General features: G+C 48.0%; 1 protein-coding gene across 1 annotated transcript in view; it reads left to right on the top strand.

The window, feature by feature from the left end:
• lrrcc1 (leucine rich repeat and coiled-coil centrosomal protein 1) overlaps nucleotides 1-20,631 on the top strand; it is a 173,503-nt gene that overhangs the window by 132,954 nt on the left and 19,918 nt on the right. Inside the window, 1 exon segment of the mRNA XM_038809142.1 lies at nucleotides 16,750-16,913. Within this exon segment, the coding sequence (XP_038665070.1) occupies nucleotides 16,750-16,913 (164 nt within the window).

The following is a 20,631-nucleotide window of genomic DNA, read 5'->3' as shown; positions in this document are numbered from 1 at the left end:
ATTAAGTAATCAAAAAATTCATAGAAACCATAACAATATTAGGTTAAGTTTGATTTCCAAGAAATGTGTGGAAACTGTAATTTGGGGCAAAATCAATGATCACTTAAACAAATGCAGGATAAATAAGGAAAACCAGCAGGGATTCATGCATGGTAGCACAGTGGTTAGCACTGTTGCGTAACAGCGCCAGGGTCCCAGGTCCCCCGCACCTCTCACCCATGGGCAACGTCAGCCCCCATACATATGGGCATTACCACTCACACCCCAAGTGATGACATTTGGCTATGGGGTTGTTGAAGGCACCCCCCCCGTTTCAGGCCTTCCCACAACACCTTTTGGCATTCCCCCTTCCAGGACCCCATCTTCTCTTTCCCCCCCCCCCCCCCCCCCGTCCAACCTTCCAGAGGCCCCATTGCAACCCACCCCCCACACTCTTCGTTCTCCACCCCCTACACCCTCCTTTCATGGGCATGGCCTATCTCTGGTCCTGAACCTTGGCAGTGCCACCCAAGCACCCTGGCAGTGCTACCTGGGCACCTTGGCAGTGCCAGGGTGGCAGTGTCTAGGTGCCAGGCTGGCAGTGCCATGGTGTCCATGTTCCAGGGGGAGGGCCAGGGACCAATCCCCCAGGTGCCATTCTACCTAGCCTACATTTGTGTGGACCAGTACCGATGGCACCCGGTTAGGGACTCCCTGTGGTGACTGTTAGATGCCGGGAGGCCGGTAGATTCCGGATGTGCACGCCTAAGTAGGTTTAAAGCCTACTTTGGCTTGGATCATGATCGCGCCAAATTGTGAGGTCTGGATAGATCTCATGAGGCGTACTAGCTGCCGGGAAGCCAGTAGAAGGCTCCTCCCGGCATCTGCTGATCGCATTAATGTTCCCGTTCGGGTGCGATGCGGCCAGTAGATTGCGCCAAAATAGTTTAGGCTATATTAATAGAGGTATTGAGCACAAGAGGAAGGCGGATCATGTTGAACTTGTACAAGACTCTAGTTCTTCACAAGTGCCATACTTGAGGAACGATGTGTGGGATTCACAAGAATGATTCCAAGGATACAGAATTATAGCTATGAGGATAGATTGAGAGGCTAGGACTGTTTTCGATGGAGAAAACAAAACTGAACAAAGACTTGACCGAGATATTCAAGATTCTAAGAGTCATGGACAAAATTAATGGTGAGAAACTGTTCCTCTTAAGAGTACATAAAAAACAAGAGGACACAAATTCAGAATAATTGGCAAAAGGAGTAAAAGTGATGGGAGGAATTATTTTTTTTACCGAGGGGGTGGTTGGAGGCTGGAGTGAGCTTCCTGTGAGGATGATGGCGGCAGATTTGATTAAAGTATTTAAAAGGGAATTAGATTGCTATCTGACAAGAAAGAATATGCAAGGTTACGGGGATAAGGCGGGAGAGAGACAGTGCAGACTTGATCGGCCAAATGGCCTCCTTCTACACTATAAGGATTCTGTGATTCTGGTGGCCTTAGAGGGCTGAGTGATAATCAAATCAATAGAATGTGCATTTCTGGGTGCACAAAGCCTGAGCATGCTATTTAACTGAAGGACATTGTAACCAAATAGCACAAGGAGCTGATGGCAAATGCATGTAGCATGCACTCGAAGGTAACTCTTTATGCAATATTTTTTGCTATTGTTTCTCCACCCTAACCACTTCATTATTCTTCTCCCCAAATTTGCTGTTGGACCCTTTTCTACTTTTAATGAGTGTTTACCCATTGTCATTTACTGTACCGCTCTGTGTATGAGCGTGCCATTATATTTGCTGATTATTAAGGAGGAATGAGAGGAGCTGCACTTGGATCTTAGACAGTTATTACAAAATTGAGGGATTCCTGAGTGCATAGGCGTGCAGTACTGAGGACGTGCACCATTATTGGAGAAAGGCTTTTCAATCAGATGTTAAACCATGATGCTGTTTACCTCTTGGACGCGACACATCCCACATGACACTTTTCTGAACAACTTAGTCTCCTGATATGACAAATGTAGGAATTTTGTATTTTAAGTATTTGGTGCAGTAAGGGTGGAAAAACGTGAGTTAGTATGTGACTGCTGCAATCAAGTTTTAAAAGAATCCTGGACAGACCTGAAAAGCACAGACCTAGTGAAGTTGAAAAGTGAGAAGCCAGAACTCTCCCCCCCCCCCCCCCCCCCCCCCCCCACGCCGCCCCACGACACGAATCGCTGCTCGCCGTTTTTTACGGCGAACAGCAATTCTCCCCAGGCCGATGGGCCGAGTTCCCAGGCCTTTACGGCCGTTTTTACGGCAGCAAACACACCTGCTTGCTGCCGTCGTAAAAATGGCCGCAACATGCCCGTTCTGGGCATCCAGGGCCCCGATTGGCACGGCAGTACGACGGCCATGCCAAGGGGGGCATGGGCCCGCGATCGGTGCCCACCGATCGCGGGCAGTGCGTCCGTAATGGACGCACTCTTTCTCCCTCCGCCGCCCCGCAGGATCAGTCCGCGGGGCGGCCGAGGGAGATGACGGCCCCGCGCATGCACGAGTTGGAGCCGTCCAATCCGCGCATGCGCGGCTGACGTCATCGTGCGCGTCAGCCGGCGTGACGCTTGGCGCGCGGACTTAGCGACGGTCGCTAAGGCCACGATGCCGTGGTTCACGGGGCCCCGCTGCTAGCCCCGCCCGGGGGGGAGAATCGGGTCCTGGGAGGGGGCGCGGAGGCTGCCGTGAAACACGGCCAGTTTCACGGCAGCCTTTACGACTCGCCGCATTTGCGGAGAATCGCGCCCATTGTTTTTGCTTCCCTTTGGAAATTCCCTTTCCCAGAGTGTACCGGTCTTGAATTTTTTTTTATGGCTATTACTTTTGGGTAAATATAAACTTGGTAAATTGATATATTCATTTATGATTTTTACTAATTTTACATTTTTCTTTTGAAAAACAATAGTTCATTTCAACTCCCCTTCCTTATCTTCCTAATGCAAATTTCCATTCATGCTGCTCACTGTTCCATCTTCGCCTTACTCATCTCCATTTCTAAATTATTGCCTTCACACCTAACCCCTTTTAATGTTTTTAACTTTGTAGTCTGACTTCAGTTTCAGTAAATTAGTCACACCTATAGTAACTTTTCCAAGGCCCGTCTTCCAACAACAAATCCCTTTATTGTAGTAATGAAAAAGGCCGCTCCCATGACTAACAATACATGCATCCAAGCCCGGAAACTTATGGAGATGCCAGTCTGGGTTGGAGCAGCGGGTTTTAAACTTTAGCAATACATTTACTATTGGGTGAGCTCCCACCTGCCTAATAGGGGAATACATATTTCACAAAGCCAACGGGGAGATTTATTGACAATTCCCCGTCTCCTTCGTAGCCATCATAACATCCCTCGTCTCTCACATCTGTTTCTCCCTCAGTAGTCCGCGGCGTGGAGGCCTCTTCTGCCTCTTCACGATCGGTCTGAGGTCATCAAGGGTCAAACTCTATTAGGAGGTGTGAACCGAATTGGAGACCTTCATGTCCGGAGGGAGCACCAATGCAGACTCCTCCTCTCTGTCTGCCACAGTGGGAACACCTTCTTCTGCCTGCACCTCAGAACCTCGTTATCAGGAGAGATGGACACAGGGTTCCCTTCAGGCTATTGCCCTGCACTAGCGGTGACCATCTCTGTGGCCAGTAGTGAGGCTTGTATGGGGATGGACTCTCAATTTCTGAGGGGGTCCAGGTGTTTCCTCAAGACCTTTTCCTAGACCTTCATTTTGTAGGATACTGGTCCTATTTTCTCCATTATGATTCCAGGGACCCAGCTGGAGACATCTCCGAAATTCCTCACATCATCCAGACCACCCGTCTTGAATATTCTTTCGGATCCCTCAGAGTCATAATTTATTTCCTGGTTCTTTTATTGTGACGCCCACCTCTTTGCCAGGTTTGGGAATGGTAGGCTTAGTCTTGTATGAAGCTGCCGTCCCATTAACAGTTTCACTGAGGTGATTCCTGTTGTAGTATGAGGAGTGGTCCTATAATTGAATAAAAGCAGTGCCAATTTGGACTCTGGATGCTGCCGATTGCTTTTTCATGCCGATTTTATAGGACTGCACCACCCGTTCTGCCAACACATTTGACAACCGGTGATACTGTGCTGTTCTAATGTGTCTGATGCCATTAGATTGCATGAAGCTTTGGAACTCACTACTAGTGAAGGCAGTGACATTGTCAGAAATCAGGACTTCCAGTATGCCATGCATGTAAAAACAATGTTGTAATCATAGTGTGGGAGTCATGGAGCCCATGCGGTATATCTCCAAACATTTGAAGTGTGCATCTACCAGGATTAAAATCATGGAACCCACAAAAGGCCTGGCAAAGTCCACGTGCAGCCGCACCCATGACCTGCGTGGCCACTCCCATTGGTATAGGGCGGCTGAAGTAGGAAGTTTCTGATTCCCCTGGCATGAATCACACTGCTTCACCAAAACTGTGACGTCGGAGTCGAGACCAGGCCACCGGACTTTGCTCCTGGCGAGCGCTTTAGAAACCTCAGGGTGGTCATCATGTAGCTCCAGTAGCAAAATCAGAAAATAATAGACATCTCAGCAGGTATGACAGCATCTGGAGAGAGAGAAGGGAGCTTCCATTTCGAGTCTGAATGACAGCTTTGGTAAAGAATCATCCAGACTCAAAACCTTAGCTCCCTTCGCTCTCCACAGATGCTGTCAGACCTGCTGAGCTTGTCCAGTATTTTCTGTTTTAGTTTGAGATTCCAGCTTCACAGTAATTTGCTTTGATCTTGTGTAGCTCCAATACTATTGGGCACCACCTTGGGCGGGGGACAACTACCTACATCCCCAGAGAATGATACCATCCTTAATGCTGAGTCATCTTTCTTGGTCAGTTAAAGTTTCATGCTGTCTGAGGGTTGTCCTCGGACTCCGTTGTTCAGGATCATAGCTTCAATTTTGACAGTGTTCGATCCTTTTGCTTCTAGGTATTGATTTGCTTTGCAGACACTGGTAATGTCTCTTTAAAAAAAAAGCAAGGTCATTGTGACCTCTTCCAACGCCAGTAAGGCAGCCAGGGTTGAGGGCACTGGGAAACGACACGATGCATCGGTTTTAGCTATTCACATTCCAGGGCTCTAAGAGATACTCCAAAGCTGCAGGCAACAGGACTCAACACTATCCGGGGGGAAGCAATGGGGGTTGCCTTATCTTCATTAAAAAGTAACAATAAGGGCTTGTGGTCAGTCACTATTTTGAAACACTTGTCATAGACATCCTGGTGAAATGTTTTCCAACCATCATGACTGTCAAGCCTGCCTTCTCAATTTGAGAATGCCTCCACTCGACATCCAAGAGAGTCCTGGATGCATAGGCGATGGGTCTTTCTATCCTGTCTTTCCAGTGGTGGAAAATTACCACCCCAACCCCATAAGGGGAAGCATCACATGTCAGGGAGAGTTCATTTTTGGGGTCAAAATGGACCAATAAATTAGACAACAGCAGCCATTGTTTTACTTTCCCAAAGGCCTCCACCCATAGCACCTGACATTTTTCTCCACCTCGTCTCCCTGCCCATTCTCCTCAGCTACTCACTTCATACATGGTGATAGGGACTGTGGTAAGCAAGGTTGTGCAGGATGCAGCAAATTGTAATGATATAAGATACATGCTTGGGTAACTACTTAAAGGACTCCTCCAGAGTGGTCCAGGCTGCAGTAGCATTGCTTAGGTACCCAAGGGAATGCTGCTGAATGATTTTGTATGCCACAATGTGGCTCATTATAAGTGTGCGCATTGGAGTCATGAGCCCAGTGATTAATGGATAGCCCTTGTTAAACCTCTGGTTTGTCATGGTGGATCAAACTGATGTTAAAGCAGATTCACACAAAATAAAGGCATCATAACTGCTGCCAGTGCCAGATATTTATCTGAATGATGTGCTGAGTATGGTTCTCAACCAATTGCACATTCAGTGGATGGGCTGTGGTACATCTTTACATTTAACAGCAGTGTCCTCAAAGCCACCTATGTTCATTCTACTTCTCTCTGGGCAGAATTAGGGCAGCAGGGTAGCATGGTGGTTAGCATAAATGCTCCAGGGTCCCAGGTTCGATTCCCGGCTGGGTCACTGTCTGTGTGGAGTCTGCACGTCCTCCCCCTGTGTGCGTGGGTTTCCTCCGGGTGCTCCGGTTTCCTCCCACAGTCCAAAGATGTGCGGGTTAGGTGGATTGGCCATGATAAATTGCCCGTAGTGTCCTAATAAAAGTAAGGTTAAGGGGGGGGTTGTTGGGTTACGGGTATAGGGTGGATACGTGGGTTTGAGTAGGGTGATCATGGCTCGGCACAACATTGAGGGCCGAAGGGCCTGTTCTGTGCTGTACTGTTCTATGTTCTATGTTCTAATTAGGCTGTCATAACAAAATCTTTCAGCTCTGTTCACAGTAATTCATCCATTTCTTTTACCTCTTCCTTCAGTTCAGTCTGGTCATTCAATTAAATCAGAGCACAGAAATATGACAGCAGAGGATATTTCTTTACATTTCCACTGCTTAACAATGTTTTCTCCATTGGAAAAGTACTGTAATGCATGTGAATAATTACACAATCCCGGTCAATGTAAGGGTCAACTTGCCTTTAAAGGATACATCCCAATGTTGATTCACTGCACTAAAACACATGTACATTACAATACAACATCTAATAATGATATTTGAAGGTTTGAAAATATTTTATATTTACCTTTCCCAACTCCTCAACAGGCTTTCCATTTTCTTCACAAACTCTGAAACCTGATAAGCTTTTAATGGGTTTCCAAGCCCCACACCACCAGACACAAAGGTGTTTGGAAGGAAATTTGATTGTGATCACCCATATAACAGGAAGAGCCCAATCTCAGCAGGAACAGTTATACATTTTGCAGACTACCCATTCCTGACCTGCAAAAAGACCAGAGGAAAATGGCATGAAGTCAGGAATGCAGAGGAAAATCAGATTTCCTCCAAAAAGAACCAAGTGTGACCATTTGTGCACCAAAATGCCCCTCTGCACCTAGATGAAAATTTGGCACCTGGCACCAAATCAGCATTTCACACTTATAGACACCAGAGTCTGTCAACTCTGCAAATTCCGGCATACATGTTAACACATTCACCAAAATGGTGCCTGTCACAGCCCACACCCAGAGGTGTACGCATGATGTAAGGATGACATTTCTGCACCCAAAACAATATCATGTACACCAATATCATGGCACTGCAGAACCACATTTTGTGGCCTTTGCCTTCTATGCTTCTGCTTTTTTTACAGTAGCATTGTCAACATGAAGATTTTTGGTGTTCCTGTCAGCTTGTCTCCACTGAGCAGTAGAAGATGAGGCTGATTCTCATTGTTCATGGAAAGCTCTCATAGCTACAGAATACATCGTTTTTGTTGCACTCACATTCATCATTAAGCATCTTGGGAAATGACCCAACACCCACCTCAGTGGACCCTGCGTAGCCCTCCTTGCTCATATCTGGGGTCTGTCACAGGCAGAATTTGTGTGTTCTCTTTTGCTGCCTGTGATCAGTATGTTTATATGTAAGAGGTGTGCGTCTTCCTAGCCTAAGAGTGAGAGTCCCAATTCCAACAGAAAGCTTTTTGTGAGTTACAAATACAAAGTTATTTGTTATCACACACCCACTCCAAACAATTTACCAACCTGGCTCACACTCACAAGGATTAAATACAGATGAACATAATTTACCGTTACGGCTTATGATTATCTCAGTCTCTTTCATGTCAGGTCTGCAGTTTTTTGGATGAAGTTGGTGCTTTAGTTGAAGTTTGAGAAAGTAAAGGATTCTCAGTAAGCTGAGGTTTCTTGTAGTAAAATTTCCAGGGGTTGGTTCTTGGGTGAAATTCAGCTCAAACAGATTGGGGAGCCCTTCTCTCTGTGTTAGGATTTTCCACTTTTGTAGAATTACTGTTTCTTGCCTTGGCTGCTCAGAGTTTGATAGCTTTCGGTGGAACTCCTTCTCTGCAAGAAGTTTCTTGCTGGTTTTTAAAAGTTGACAACAAAATGGTTCCCTCATCATGTGATTTCCGCACGTTCAAAGTCTCTTTTCAAACAAAGGGTGGTGTGTGTGTTGATTCCAGTCTTCCTGTGTTCTCATTTGACACTTTGACATTCACCCAGCTTTGGTTGAGGGAAACCATCATAATACGGTGGCCGGTTTATAGGACCCATGCATACCCATCGAACACACGTTGCGTTTCAATGTTCCCTTTTGCACAGGGTGAACCAAAGTTAGGTTGGCTGGATTCCTATTGTCGTTTTGTGTTGATCCGTCCTTAAACTTAAGGATGTGTGAATTCTCCAGGTGGCTATGCACATCCATATTTAATTTGCAATTCACTTGAGACTTGGGACTGTCCAAAGCTTAATGCCAAAAGTCACATGATTTTCAGTAGCCATTTTACTACTCTGCTTGTGTCCAGCTTAAAAACTTGGCAGAAAGTTCACAATAAATTACTAATCATATTGCTATCCACCACCTAATTGTCCATTCCTTAGTCGTTTCTACAGTTTTTTGTGTGGTATGTCATTAAAGGCTTTCTTAAATTCCATATTCTGCACTTACCCCATCTACCATGTTCGTCATCTCATCAAAGAATTATTTGTCAAGCATCATCAGCGTTTTTGCAATCCGTTTTGATTACTTGAAACAATTTTTTCTTTATCTAGTTACATGGTAATTCTGTTCTTAATTAAACACTGGCGTATAATTATCCAAATTACCTCTGTGTCTTTTTGAAAATGGATGTTTCACTAACCATCCTCCAGCCTTCTTGCACATATCCACACTCAATAGAGCCCTGAAATATAATTTCCAGGGCATCTGCGATTTTCTGCCTTGGATCCCACTGTGTCCCCCGACAGGATCAGCTTAGCTAATCTAAATTTTCCTCAACCATTACAATGTTCCTTATCTTCATAGACTCAAAGAATCCCGACAGTGCAGAAGGTGTCCATTTGGCCCATCGAGTCTGCTCGACCCTCCAAAAGAGCACTCTACCTAGGCTCATTCCCTGCCCTATCCCTGAACACTACTTTACTTCTTCAGTCCTATTATTATTCATGGTTAACAGAGGCCCTTTTCTTCAGTAATCTATGACAGTACCCTGAACCCCGAACCAATCAGTTGATTTAGAATTTGTACCAGATTTTTCCCTTCGTGTTTGTTCTTAAATATTATTGCTGGAGTCGGTATTGCCAATTGGTTCATCCAGATTTAGCTCATCTATCTGATCTATTTAACCAGATCTACCAATGCCTCCATCCTTGTAGAGCCGCTAACCTCTCGCCTGTACATTTCTGAATTCCATTCCCCTTTTTCCATTTACACGTCTCAATCGATGAATGGACCATTAAAAATCCAAGAACCAAAATTTTGTTATTCCATTTTATCTGGCAGCATGTTTCCCCTTCTGTTTTCTCCCCACAAGTTGAAAGCTGGTTAATGAAATGAAAATCGCTTATTGTCACGAGTAGGCTTCAATGAAGTTACTGTGAAAAGCCCCGAGTCGCCACATTCTGGAGCCTGTTCGGGGAGGCTGGTCCAAGAATTGAACCGTGCTGCTGGCCTGCCTTGGTCTGCTTTAAAAGCCAGCGATTTAGCTCAGTGTGCTAAATATATCCCCATTAATGGAACCAGCTCTTTTTACCTTTGAGCTCCAACCATTCAGACTGATTTTGGATTGAGAGTGCAGCCTACCTACAGGCAGAATTATTGACAGGATCAGGTACTATTGGAATGCTGCCTTCATGTTTACTAATACTTCTGCACCTCTGACAATACTAGAGGACTGCCTACTTAAGTATGTTTCTGAAGGCTATAGGCACCATGGTCTTTGCATTCTGTGAGTCACAATGCTGTTACTTCATTTAGTGCTGTAACACAACTACAACATATATTGCAGGTTGTTGATGGAAATTATTCCTTATCTAGGTTTTTATTTAGGGCAGGATTTTACGGCCTCCCATCGTCATGTTTTCAGCAGGGTGGAGAGTAAACAGGTGACGAGATCACCGTCCTTACGCCTACCTTTGACCCAGTCCCTGTAATACATTTGGTGGGAAGAGTCTGAAATTAATAGCCCATCTGCCATTTTGAAATAAATCTTTAATTAGTCAATTTCTTTTTTTTATATAAATTTAGAGTACACAATTTTTTTTCAGATTTAAGGAGAAATTTAGTGTAGCCAATTCGCCTATCCTGCACATTTCTGGGTTGTGGGGGTGAGACCCACGCAGACACGGGGAGCATGTGCGAACTCTCCACGGACAGTGATCCGGGGCCAGGATTGAACCCGAGTCCTCGGCACCGTGAGGCAACAGTGCTACCCACTGTGCCACAGTGCTGCCCTTTGATGAGCCAATTGACCCGAATATTATGCTGCCCATGCCATGATGCAGTTGGCGTGGACAGGCAGGCGAGAGTGGAGAGTTTGTGTTTTTATCATCTAGAGTGAAAAAGCAGATGGAAGGTGGAATGCATTTTGGTGGATGCCATGTGCACATTAGGGGTTCCCCCATTCCAGGATATTGCCCTTCCTTTGTGCCCCCTAACTGGCTAGCAAGACCTATTCCCACCACCCCTCCCCCTCACAGGATCCCCAATCACTCATCTGTACTACGAACTTTTAAATCTGAGATCCAAATATACCACATTCACTAGGTTCCCGTTATCTACTCGCTTACTTGCACTCATTTTTATATTGTTAATATGCACATCATGGATCTCAGTTTATAGATTACAGTAGGCAGATTTTCAACACCCAGTTTTCTGAATCACAACTTTAGACATAAGAGAAAAAGGCTTGAAACAACCGGTGTTCTTTAGAGGGGTCAGGTACTCTTTTGGAGAGGTTTAGGAATTGTTAACAGTAGACATAAATGTGCATAAAAAGTGGATAAGGTCTGTGAATCTGTCAAGTCATTTAAATCTCTAAATTTGAGGAGAAGAAAACAGTCTGCTGTAACTCAGTTGAAAAACAATTGGTGCTTCCAATTTAAATAGACATTTGTTAACATACGCTTGAGGGTTATTATTCTTGGATTAGTACTGCTTGACAGCTTCCAAAACCTATCATGTGAAGTCTAAAACAGATACAGGGGGGGCGATTCACCGAGGCCGCGCCGGTTGGGAGAATCGTGGGCCGCGCCAGTTTTTCAGGTGATGCCGGTCTGACGCGCTCGTGCTGGCTGACGCTGAGGAGGTGAGCAGACTGTCCCGGAGTCTCCGCAGACTGGGGAAGGCTTCCCCGAGAACGCTGCGGCCAACGGGGGTGGGGTGGGTGGGAGGGAATGGAGGTGGGAGCAGGAGAAGAAGGGAGTGGAGGTGGGAGAGAGGGGAGGTGGGTCGGAGGGATGGGGAGAGGGAGGGAATGGAGGTGGGAGCAAGAGAGGAAGGGAGTGGAGGTGGGAGGGGGTAGAGAGGGGTGGGAGCGCGGGGGGAGAGGGAGGGAAGGGAGGGGGGAGGGAGTAAATGGAGGGAGTGGAGGTGGGAGGGGGTGGGAGGGCGGGGGAGAGGGAGGGAGTGGAGGGGGTCGTCCATCCGCGGATGCCACATGTCACATGTGTTAGGGGCTGGTTTAGATCACTGGGCTAAATCGCTGGCTTTGAAAGCAGACCAAGCAGGCCAGCAGCACGGTTCGATTCCCGTACCAGCCTCCCCGAACAGGTGCCGGAATGTGGCGACTAAGGGCTTTTCACAGTAACTTCATTGAAGCCTACTCGTGACAATAAGCGCTTTTCATTTCATTTCATTTCATGTCAGCCGCTCTGCCTGTAGCCATCTAAAATGGACACCAGTATACAGAATGGAGAACTGCAAAGACTGCAGGGAAAAACGGACATAGTCCAGGACAAACAGCTTGCAGAAGCTTTCAACAGTAAGACACTCGTAAAAACCGGTTTCCCCACAGCTGCAGAGTCCAGGCAGCGATGTTAATGGGAAAACGATCTGCATACTAATGAGGCGATACCGGGACAGTCCCAGATACAATAGATACATTTAAGTATCGATTGATACTTTTCTATAGCGAAGCAGACAGGATGGCGCCAACGAAACCAGGACAATAAGCCCTAAGAACCGCCCCAGCCATCAAGGAACGACCCTAGGATAGGGGGGTTCGAATCATATCGATTGGGAAAGACCCAATCGATCCCCAGCAGGTGAGAGAGCCCGTCCCAAGGGGAACGGACCTCTGGGGACCTATAAAAAGAAGGTCCCGCACATGGTTCGGCCTGCTGTCTCCTGTTGCCTCCTGTCTCCGGCCTCCGACTCCAGCCTCCAGACTCCTGTCTTTCATCACCGGCCGTTGAGCAGCAGCCATCTATAAGTAAGTGCCAAAACAACGATCGCTACGTGACCCAGGCATTGCTTGTACTCTTGCTGACTATTAGCGAACAGAAGTTGCAGACCAGAAAGGAACAAAGGCCTTGTTCCCTGACCTTGCTTGTTCCTACTTAGATAAGTATTAGTCTTTTAGCGTGTGCATGAGTATTTATTATAATTGTTATAATAAACTCTAATTGTTTTGGACTTACTAATCGGTGTATGACTTTATTGACTTGAACTTGACCTTAGCACTTGTGACGGTGTCTCTTACGGCACCTGCCGACTCCAGAGCATCGAAATAAGAAACAGAGCCAAACGAATGTTAAGCACACTGCCTCTTATTGGAGGAGTGTTAAATACACTAACTTAGAACGACCAACACTGCCATGGCAGGACGGTGACGAGGACACACCCGCAGGTTGTCGTGTGGCTGATGGGCAGAGCTAACTGACGCACCGGTGAGGAGGACATTGTTAACTGCCCCTTGGACGCAGACAGTGACCAGGGGTTAGGCTGGCCGCGTGTCAGTAGCGCGACCAGGGCACCTGGGCACACTGGTATCCCGTGGCTGCCGAGGTGTCGAAGAACCTCTGTGTAACATGTTGTTTATCTGCCCCAAACCACCCTTCTGCAGGTCACCATCTATGCCAACCAGACAGCGATGTTCACCGCAGTGGTTGGAGCCGCTGCACTGCAGTTGGCCATCCAGCAGCATTGACTGCGACAGCCCACAGTGGATTCAGATGCAGGAGCTGCTGCTGCAGCAGAGGGGATGGCTGCGGAGTGGCCCGTCATCGCCGCGCAGGCCGCAGGCGCTCATGGTCGGTATGTTCAGGGGGATGCCGAGGGGAACATTGACCCCCAAACGCTGAGGAAGGCACAGGATGCGTGCACTGATGTCGAAGTGCATGGGGGGGGGGGGGGGGGGGGGGGGAGGAGGAGGAGGAGCCACTGATGGTGGAGACAGGGCGCCACAGGCGGCCATCAAAGCCTAGGGTGTACCGTGACCGAATGTCGTTCGAAGCCCTACCGGACCTCGCATGCAGGAGGAGACTACGGTTCAGCAGGGAGAAGGTTGCACATATCTGCCACCTCGTGGCGCACCTCGCACCACGTGGAACGGGAGGAGGACACGCTATACCGGTATCCGTCAAGGTGACGGTGGCCCTAAACTTCTACGCTACCAGTTCCTTCCTGGCTCCAAACGGGGACCTATCTGGGATATCGGTCCACAGGTGCATCCGGGACGTGACCGACGCCCTGTTCACCATCGCGGACCATTACATTACATTACCCGAGGACCGAGCACATCAGGCAGCACGAGCCCGTGGATTCGCCAAGGTGGCTGAGATACCTATGGTCTAGGGAGTGATCGATGGTGTTCACGTCCCCATGCACCCGCCTGCAGGCAACAGGGAAGTGTTCACTAACAGGAAGGGCACATACTCCATGAACATCCAGGTGGTCTGCGACCCCCATATGAGGATCATGCACGTGTGCGCAAGGTTCCCCGGGAGTGTGCGTGATGCTTACATTCTTGCACAGTCGTTCATCCCTGCAATGTTCAAGGGACGTTCCCTCCCCCCCCCCTTCCCCGACTGAGGGGCTGGTTGAGGGCGACGGGTTATCCGTCAAGGTCATGGCTGATGACGTCGATACGGAGGCCTCAGACCAACGCGGAGACCCTATACAACGAGGTCCATGCAGCAACCAGGGGTGTGGTGGAGCGGTGCTTCGGCCTGCTGAAGATGAGATTCAGATGCCTGGACGGCTCCGGAGGGGCCCTCCAGTACCGGCCCGACAGGGTCAGTCACATAGTTGTGGTATGCTGTGCGCTGCACAACATTGCTATGCAGAGGGGAGATGCCCTGGTGGAGGAGTCGGAGGGAGAAGCCGATGGCAGCAGTGGTAACGCTAACGAAGAGGAGGAGGTGGAGGAGGATGGCATGCAGCAGGGTGGGGCGCAGCACACAAACACGACCCGGGTGCTGGTAATGTCCAGGAGGCTGCACGACAGCACCGTTGAGGACAGCGGGCACGCGACGCGTTGGTGTCCGCAAGGTTCACGCATCACGTGGAAGGGGATCACTGAACAGGACCACTTGCATCGTTAGTCGTGCACACGGACAGCACACAACACACACCCCGGAGGATGGTTGGTCCAGTGGGCAGAGTGTGAGGGGAGAGAGGATGAGCGGGCGGGGGGGGGGGGGGCATGCAGGGTTGCCTCACTTGCTTCTGCGCCTCCAACATCGCATTGCGCGACCTCCCGGGTGGCGGATCCCCCAGCGAGGTCCAGTGCCCTCTGTTCAAAAACTGTTGGGGGGGGGGCGCAGCACGGGCGAACCCCCTCCGGTTCGCGTGCACTCCAGGTTGTTGTGAGCAGTCTTGTCCTGTTGGGGGAGTAGAGCATGGATCGAGCATCACAATTAGGCGGGTATCATCAGGGCGTTCAGATATAGGCTACATTAATGCTGGGTGGGGGGAAAGTTGGAGCCACACCATGGCATCTCTCCAGGGGGTCGCAACGCTCATGTGGGTCTGTTACAACATACAACGTTGTTCATCCCCCACTCACTCTCGACCCCCCTCGTGCCCCGGGGGGGGGGGTTGATGAGGGACATGGGGGGGATGGTTGTGACCCGGGGCACCCTCGTGGCACTGGCCTTGGCAGCCCTGGCGAGGTCGTGGAGCTTCTTTCGGCACTGCTCCCCTGACCGAGTGGTCTGCCCCACAGCACTCACTGCCGTGCCTACCTCACGCCAGGCCCGTCGCACTAAGCTAGACGGGTGGCGCTGCCCTCACCTTGGGCAGAGGATGCCCCTGCGCAGCTCCACCTCATCGAGGAGGGTCTCCGGGTCCGTGTCCCGGAACTTTGGGGCGGCCCTCCATGGCTCGGACATCTCCCTCCTTCTTCTGCTCCGGGTCCTTCCGTGCATTGATCGCGCCCTTTAAGACGTGGCGTGGCATCATTCGGGCGATGCGCCCTGATGACGCGCATTTCACGCCACGCCCCCCCGTGTTCCTCGTGGCCCCGATACTAGCCCATTTCCAGGGCAAGAATTGGTCGCGATCAGGGCCGTTTTGCACCGTCGTGAAACTCGACGGAGTTCACGACGGCGAGTTCACGACGGCGAGGTCGCTCCAGCGCACCCTCAATTGCGCCCAGGCTATTTAGAACTTTATTTGTCTCAACATGTCTCCTGAGATCTGCTCATGGTGGATATTGGGTGAATTGAGCTGGAGGTTGTACGGGTAAAGAGTGATGAGTGGGGGAGGGAGGGGACATAAATTGGTATGAGTTGGCACTAACTAGCATAGAGGCAATAAGAGACTTGGGAAAGGTCAGAGGGGCATGGAGGCTCGGGAGGACCATGGTGGGGGGTTGGGTAGAGGGATCGAGGAATATAAATTAGCATGGAGGATATGAGAGGGCGAATGAAGGTCGGGTGGGGGGAGAGAATGGGTTGACATTGTTGGAGCATGGGGATTGCGTGAGGAGTGAGGAGTAGAGGAACTTACTATTTTCAGCAGCAAAAGCGTGTGCCCACCTGAACTAAAATCTGAACATTTGGGCAGCTACCCCAGAGTCAGATTTTAGGTGTCAGAAATTTTTCCACTCTGCACACCTGTCTCGAGAGCCACCCTTATGCTTTACCTCACAAATTAATTTGTAACTGATATATATGAAGCTTTTAAAAATTATATCCAGTGTGGCGGATCCAGTTTTTCAATCAAATTATAATATGAAGTTGGCTATTTAAAACTGAAGCAAAAAGATTTGAAATGAGAAGAGATAGAGAAGTGTCAATGAGAATTGAGTGCCCAGATTATATAAATCATGAAAACTGATAACGGGATTAAAAGGCTCAGTAAATAGTCTGACTTGTTTACCTGATAATAAATAATACAATAGCTGTCCAGACCAGCTGTGATTGTAGTTTATATTCATATTTATTATGGGAATCATGCACGTCTTATACAATTTTTTAAAAAATCATCTTTATTGTCACAAGTAGGCTTACATTAACACTGCAATGAAGTTACTGTGAAAGGCCCCTAGTCGCCACATTCCAGCGCCTGTTCGGGTACACTGAGGGAGAATTCAGAATGTCCAAATTACCTAATAGCACATCTTTCGGGACTTGTGGGAGGAAACCCACGCAGACACAGGGAATATGTGCAGACTCCGTACAGACAGTGACCCAAGCTGGGAATCGAAACTTGGACCCTGGCGCTGTGAAACCATAGTGCTAACCATGCCGTGCTGCAATAGGCTTCACTATGTAAATGCAATTCAATATATTAAAAGTGTTAGTAAATGCATTTTGTATTTTTTACTGGTACCTGTCAATGTCCTTTTTCTTTTACAGGCAGTTCTTTGGCTCAAGACAGAGGAAGGCTCCAGGCCAGGATTGAAATGTTAACTTCAGAGATGGAGTCTCTAAAAAAACAAAATGAACAGGACATGAATACTTTGAAGATAAAAACGAAGATAGTGGATGACCAAACAGAAACTATTAGAAAACTTAAAGAAGTATGATTCTCATTCTAAAATCCTTGTAAAGCAGTTGGCACAAAATTCTGCCCCATAGCACCCAGCTTTTGACAATGTGGTTGCCATTTGCCTAAAATGACGTCCAAAACATGCATATACACTTATGCTTCAAGCCATGCAGGTGCCATTTTGGCAAGAGTGGCTCGATAGCACCATTACTGACTGTGCTGGCTGAATCCCAAAGGACATAACTGCTGGACTGGGTCTGCAGCAAATGCAGGTATGGGGGGAAAACATACTGAGCCTTATCCTCACTAACCTGCCTGCCGCAGCTGCATCTATTCATGACAGTTTCAGTAGGAGTGACCACTGTACAGCCCTGGTGGGAACAAAGTGCCATTTTAACATTGAGGATATCCTTCATTGTGTTGTGTAGCACTACCACTGTGCTAAATGGGATAGATTCAGAAAAGGTTCCCGTACCAGCCTCCCCAGACATGCGCCGGAATGTGGCGACTAGGGGCTTTTCACAGTAACTTCATTGAAGCCTACTCGTGACAATAAGCGATTTTCATTTTTCAAACGGTCTTGCTACTCAAGAGTGGGCATCCTTGAGGTGCCAAGGGCCATCAGCAGCAGCAGAATTGTAATCAGCCACAATCTGTAACCTCATGGCCTGGCATACCGCCCACTCTACCATTACCACCAAGCCAGGCAATCAACCCTGGTTCAATGAAGAGTGCAGAATGCAGGGGCAGCACCAGGCATTCTGAAAACTGAGGTGTCAACCTGGTGAAGCTACAACACAGGACTTCCTGCATGCCAAACAACATTAGCAGCGAGTGATAGACAGAGTTAAGTGATCCCACAGCCAACATATCAGATCTAAGCTCTGCAGTCCTGCTACATCCAGTTGTGAATGGTGCTGGACAATTATATAACCCACTGGAGGAGGAGGCTCCACAAATAGCTTCATCTTCAATGATGGAGGAGCTCAACACAGCAGAGCCAAAGACAAGGCTGAAGCATTCACTGAATCTTCTGCCAGAAGTGCCGAGTGAATGATCCATCTTGGTCTCCTCCAGTGGTCCCCAACATCACAGATGTCAGTCTTCAGCCCACGTGATATCAAGAAACGGCTGAAGGCACTGGTTACTGCAAATTCAGTGATACCTGACAATATTCAGGCAATAGTACTGACGACTTGCTCCAGATTTACCACACCCCTCGTCAAGCTGTCCCAGTACAGCTACAACATCTACCCGGCAATGGGGAAAATTGTCCCGCTGTATCCTGTACACAAAAGGCAGGACAAATTCAAGCTAGCCAATTACCACCCTATCAGTCTACCCTCAATTAGCAGTAAAGTGATAAGAGGGATCATCAATAGTGCTTTCAACTGGCACTTAACAATAACCTGCTCATTGTTCAGTTTGGGTTATGCCAGGGTCACCCAGCTCCTAACCTCATTACAACCTTAGTTCAAACATGGGCAAAATAGCTGAACTCCAGAGGTGAGGTGAGAGTGATTGTCCTTGACACCAAAGCAGCATGTGTCGAGCATGGCTTCAAGGAGGGGTCTAGGACAACTCATCGCGGCCGACTCATCGCCGCCGACTCAGCGCCAGCCCAACTCATCGCCAGCCCACAATAATAATAAAAACAAATACATGACAAGTAATTACCGACTAACTAGATCCACAAATTACTCAATTAGCAACGCAACGCCTCTTCATACATTGTATGTGATTTTGAACTCGCGGCATTTAGTGCAATCAAAGAAATATTTCCAAACGTAGAATTAAAAGGGTGCTTCTTTCACCTTAGTCAAAATATGCAGAAGCACATTGCGGCTTCGGGTCTAACTTCCCGTTATAATAACGACAGCAAGTTTTCGTTACAAGTCAAGATGATACTGGCTCTTTCATTTGTCCCTGTCGAACATATAGATTCCTATATTGATGCCATAGTTGACGAATTATCTACAGAGCATTTGCCAATCCTGAATTGGCTCGAAAACAATTATATAGGTCGGTTAAACAGACGCGGAAATAGCAGACGTGCCCCACTCTTCCCAATGGAAATGTGGAATTTGTATGTTCGAACTTTAAATCATGAAGACAGAACCAACAACCACGCAGAAGCAGCAAACAGAAAACTACAAATGGAATTAGGGATGGAACATCCTACAATATGGAAATTCATTAATGCACTCAGAAAAGTTCAAAAAGGACGAGACTGTTATTTGGAATTGCTTATAGCTGGCAGTGCACCACCAGCAAAATTAAAAAGATACCTAGATACTGATAACCGCATTCTTAGGATAGTCCAAAATTTTAATGAAAGGATTCCTATTGAATATTTACGCGGTATTTCTCATAACATAAAATAAGTCTTTTCACCTCCATTAATTTTTATTGAGCACACCATGAATTTCTATTTTTAGTTGGGCTGGCGATGAGTTGGGCTGGCGATGAGTCAGCGGCGATGAGTTGTCCCATTCCCTTCAAGGAGCCCTTCCAAAACTGAAGTCCATGGGAATCGGACAGCTCTCCACTGATTGAAGTCATATCTAGCACAAAGCAAGGTGGATGTGGTTGGAGGTTAGTCATCTCCGTTCTGGGACATCGCTGCAGGAATTCCTCAGGGTAGTGTCCTAAGCCCGCCATCTTCATCTAATTCATCAATGACCTCCCAAGATAAGGGCAGATGTGGGGATGTTCACTGATGACGTTCAGCACCATTCCCGACTCCTCAGACATTGAAGCATCCACGTTCAAATACAGCAAGACCTGGCAAAATCCAAGCTTGGGTTGAAAAGTGAAAACTAATATTCACAGAATCACAATAATGGAGAAGGAGGCCCTCTGTCACACAAGTGCCATCTCAAATGAAAGAGAATCAATGTATCATCCTTGACATTCAATGGGTGGCATTACCATCATTGAACCCCCCACCATCAATATCCTGGGGTTTACCATTGATGAGAAACTAAACTGGACTGGGCAGCACGGTAGCATTGTGGATAGCACAATCGCTTCACAGCTCCAGGGTCCCAGGTTCGATTCCGGCTTGGGTCACTGTCTGTGCGGAGTCTGCACATCCTCCCCGTGTGTGCATGGGTTTCCTCCGGGTGCTCCGGTTTCCTCCCACAGTCCAAAGATGTGCAGGTTAGGTGGATTGGCCATGATAAATTGCCCTTCGTGTCCAAAATTGCACTTAGTGTTGGGTTGGGTTATGGGGATAGGGTGGAGGTGTTGACCTTGGGTAGGGTGCTCATTCCAGGAGCCGGTGCAGACTCGATGGGCCGAATGGCCTCCTTCTGCACTGTAAATTCTATGTAATAAAAATACTGTGGCTACATGAGGAGGTCAGCGGCTAGGAATCTTGCGGCAAGCAACTCACCACCAGATTCCCCAAAACGTACCCACCATCTGCAAAGCACAAGTCGGGAGTGTAATGGAATACTCTCCACTTGCCTGGATGAGTGCAGCTCCAACAACACTCAAAAAGCTTGACACCATCAAGGACAAAGCAGCCTGCTTGATTGGCACCCCTTCCACAAACATTCACTCCCTCTACCTCTACAAGATGCACTGCAGGAACTCGCCAATGTTCCTTCGGCAGCACCTTCCAAACACACGGCCACTACCATCTAGAAGGACAAGGGCAGCAGGTACATGCGAACACCATCACCTGTGGGTTCCGCTCCAAGCCATTCACCATATTGGCTTGGAAATATATTGCGGCTCCTTCA

Source organism: Scyliorhinus canicula, chromosome 10 (genome assembly GCF_902713615.1).
Source record: "Scyliorhinus canicula chromosome 10, sScyCan1.1, whole genome shotgun sequence".
NCBI classification, from domain to species: domain Eukaryota; kingdom Metazoa; phylum Chordata; class Chondrichthyes; order Carcharhiniformes; family Scyliorhinidae; genus Scyliorhinus; species Scyliorhinus canicula.
Note: the sequence above shows the minus strand (reverse complement) of the source record. Positions and strands in the feature narration are given on the sequence as shown.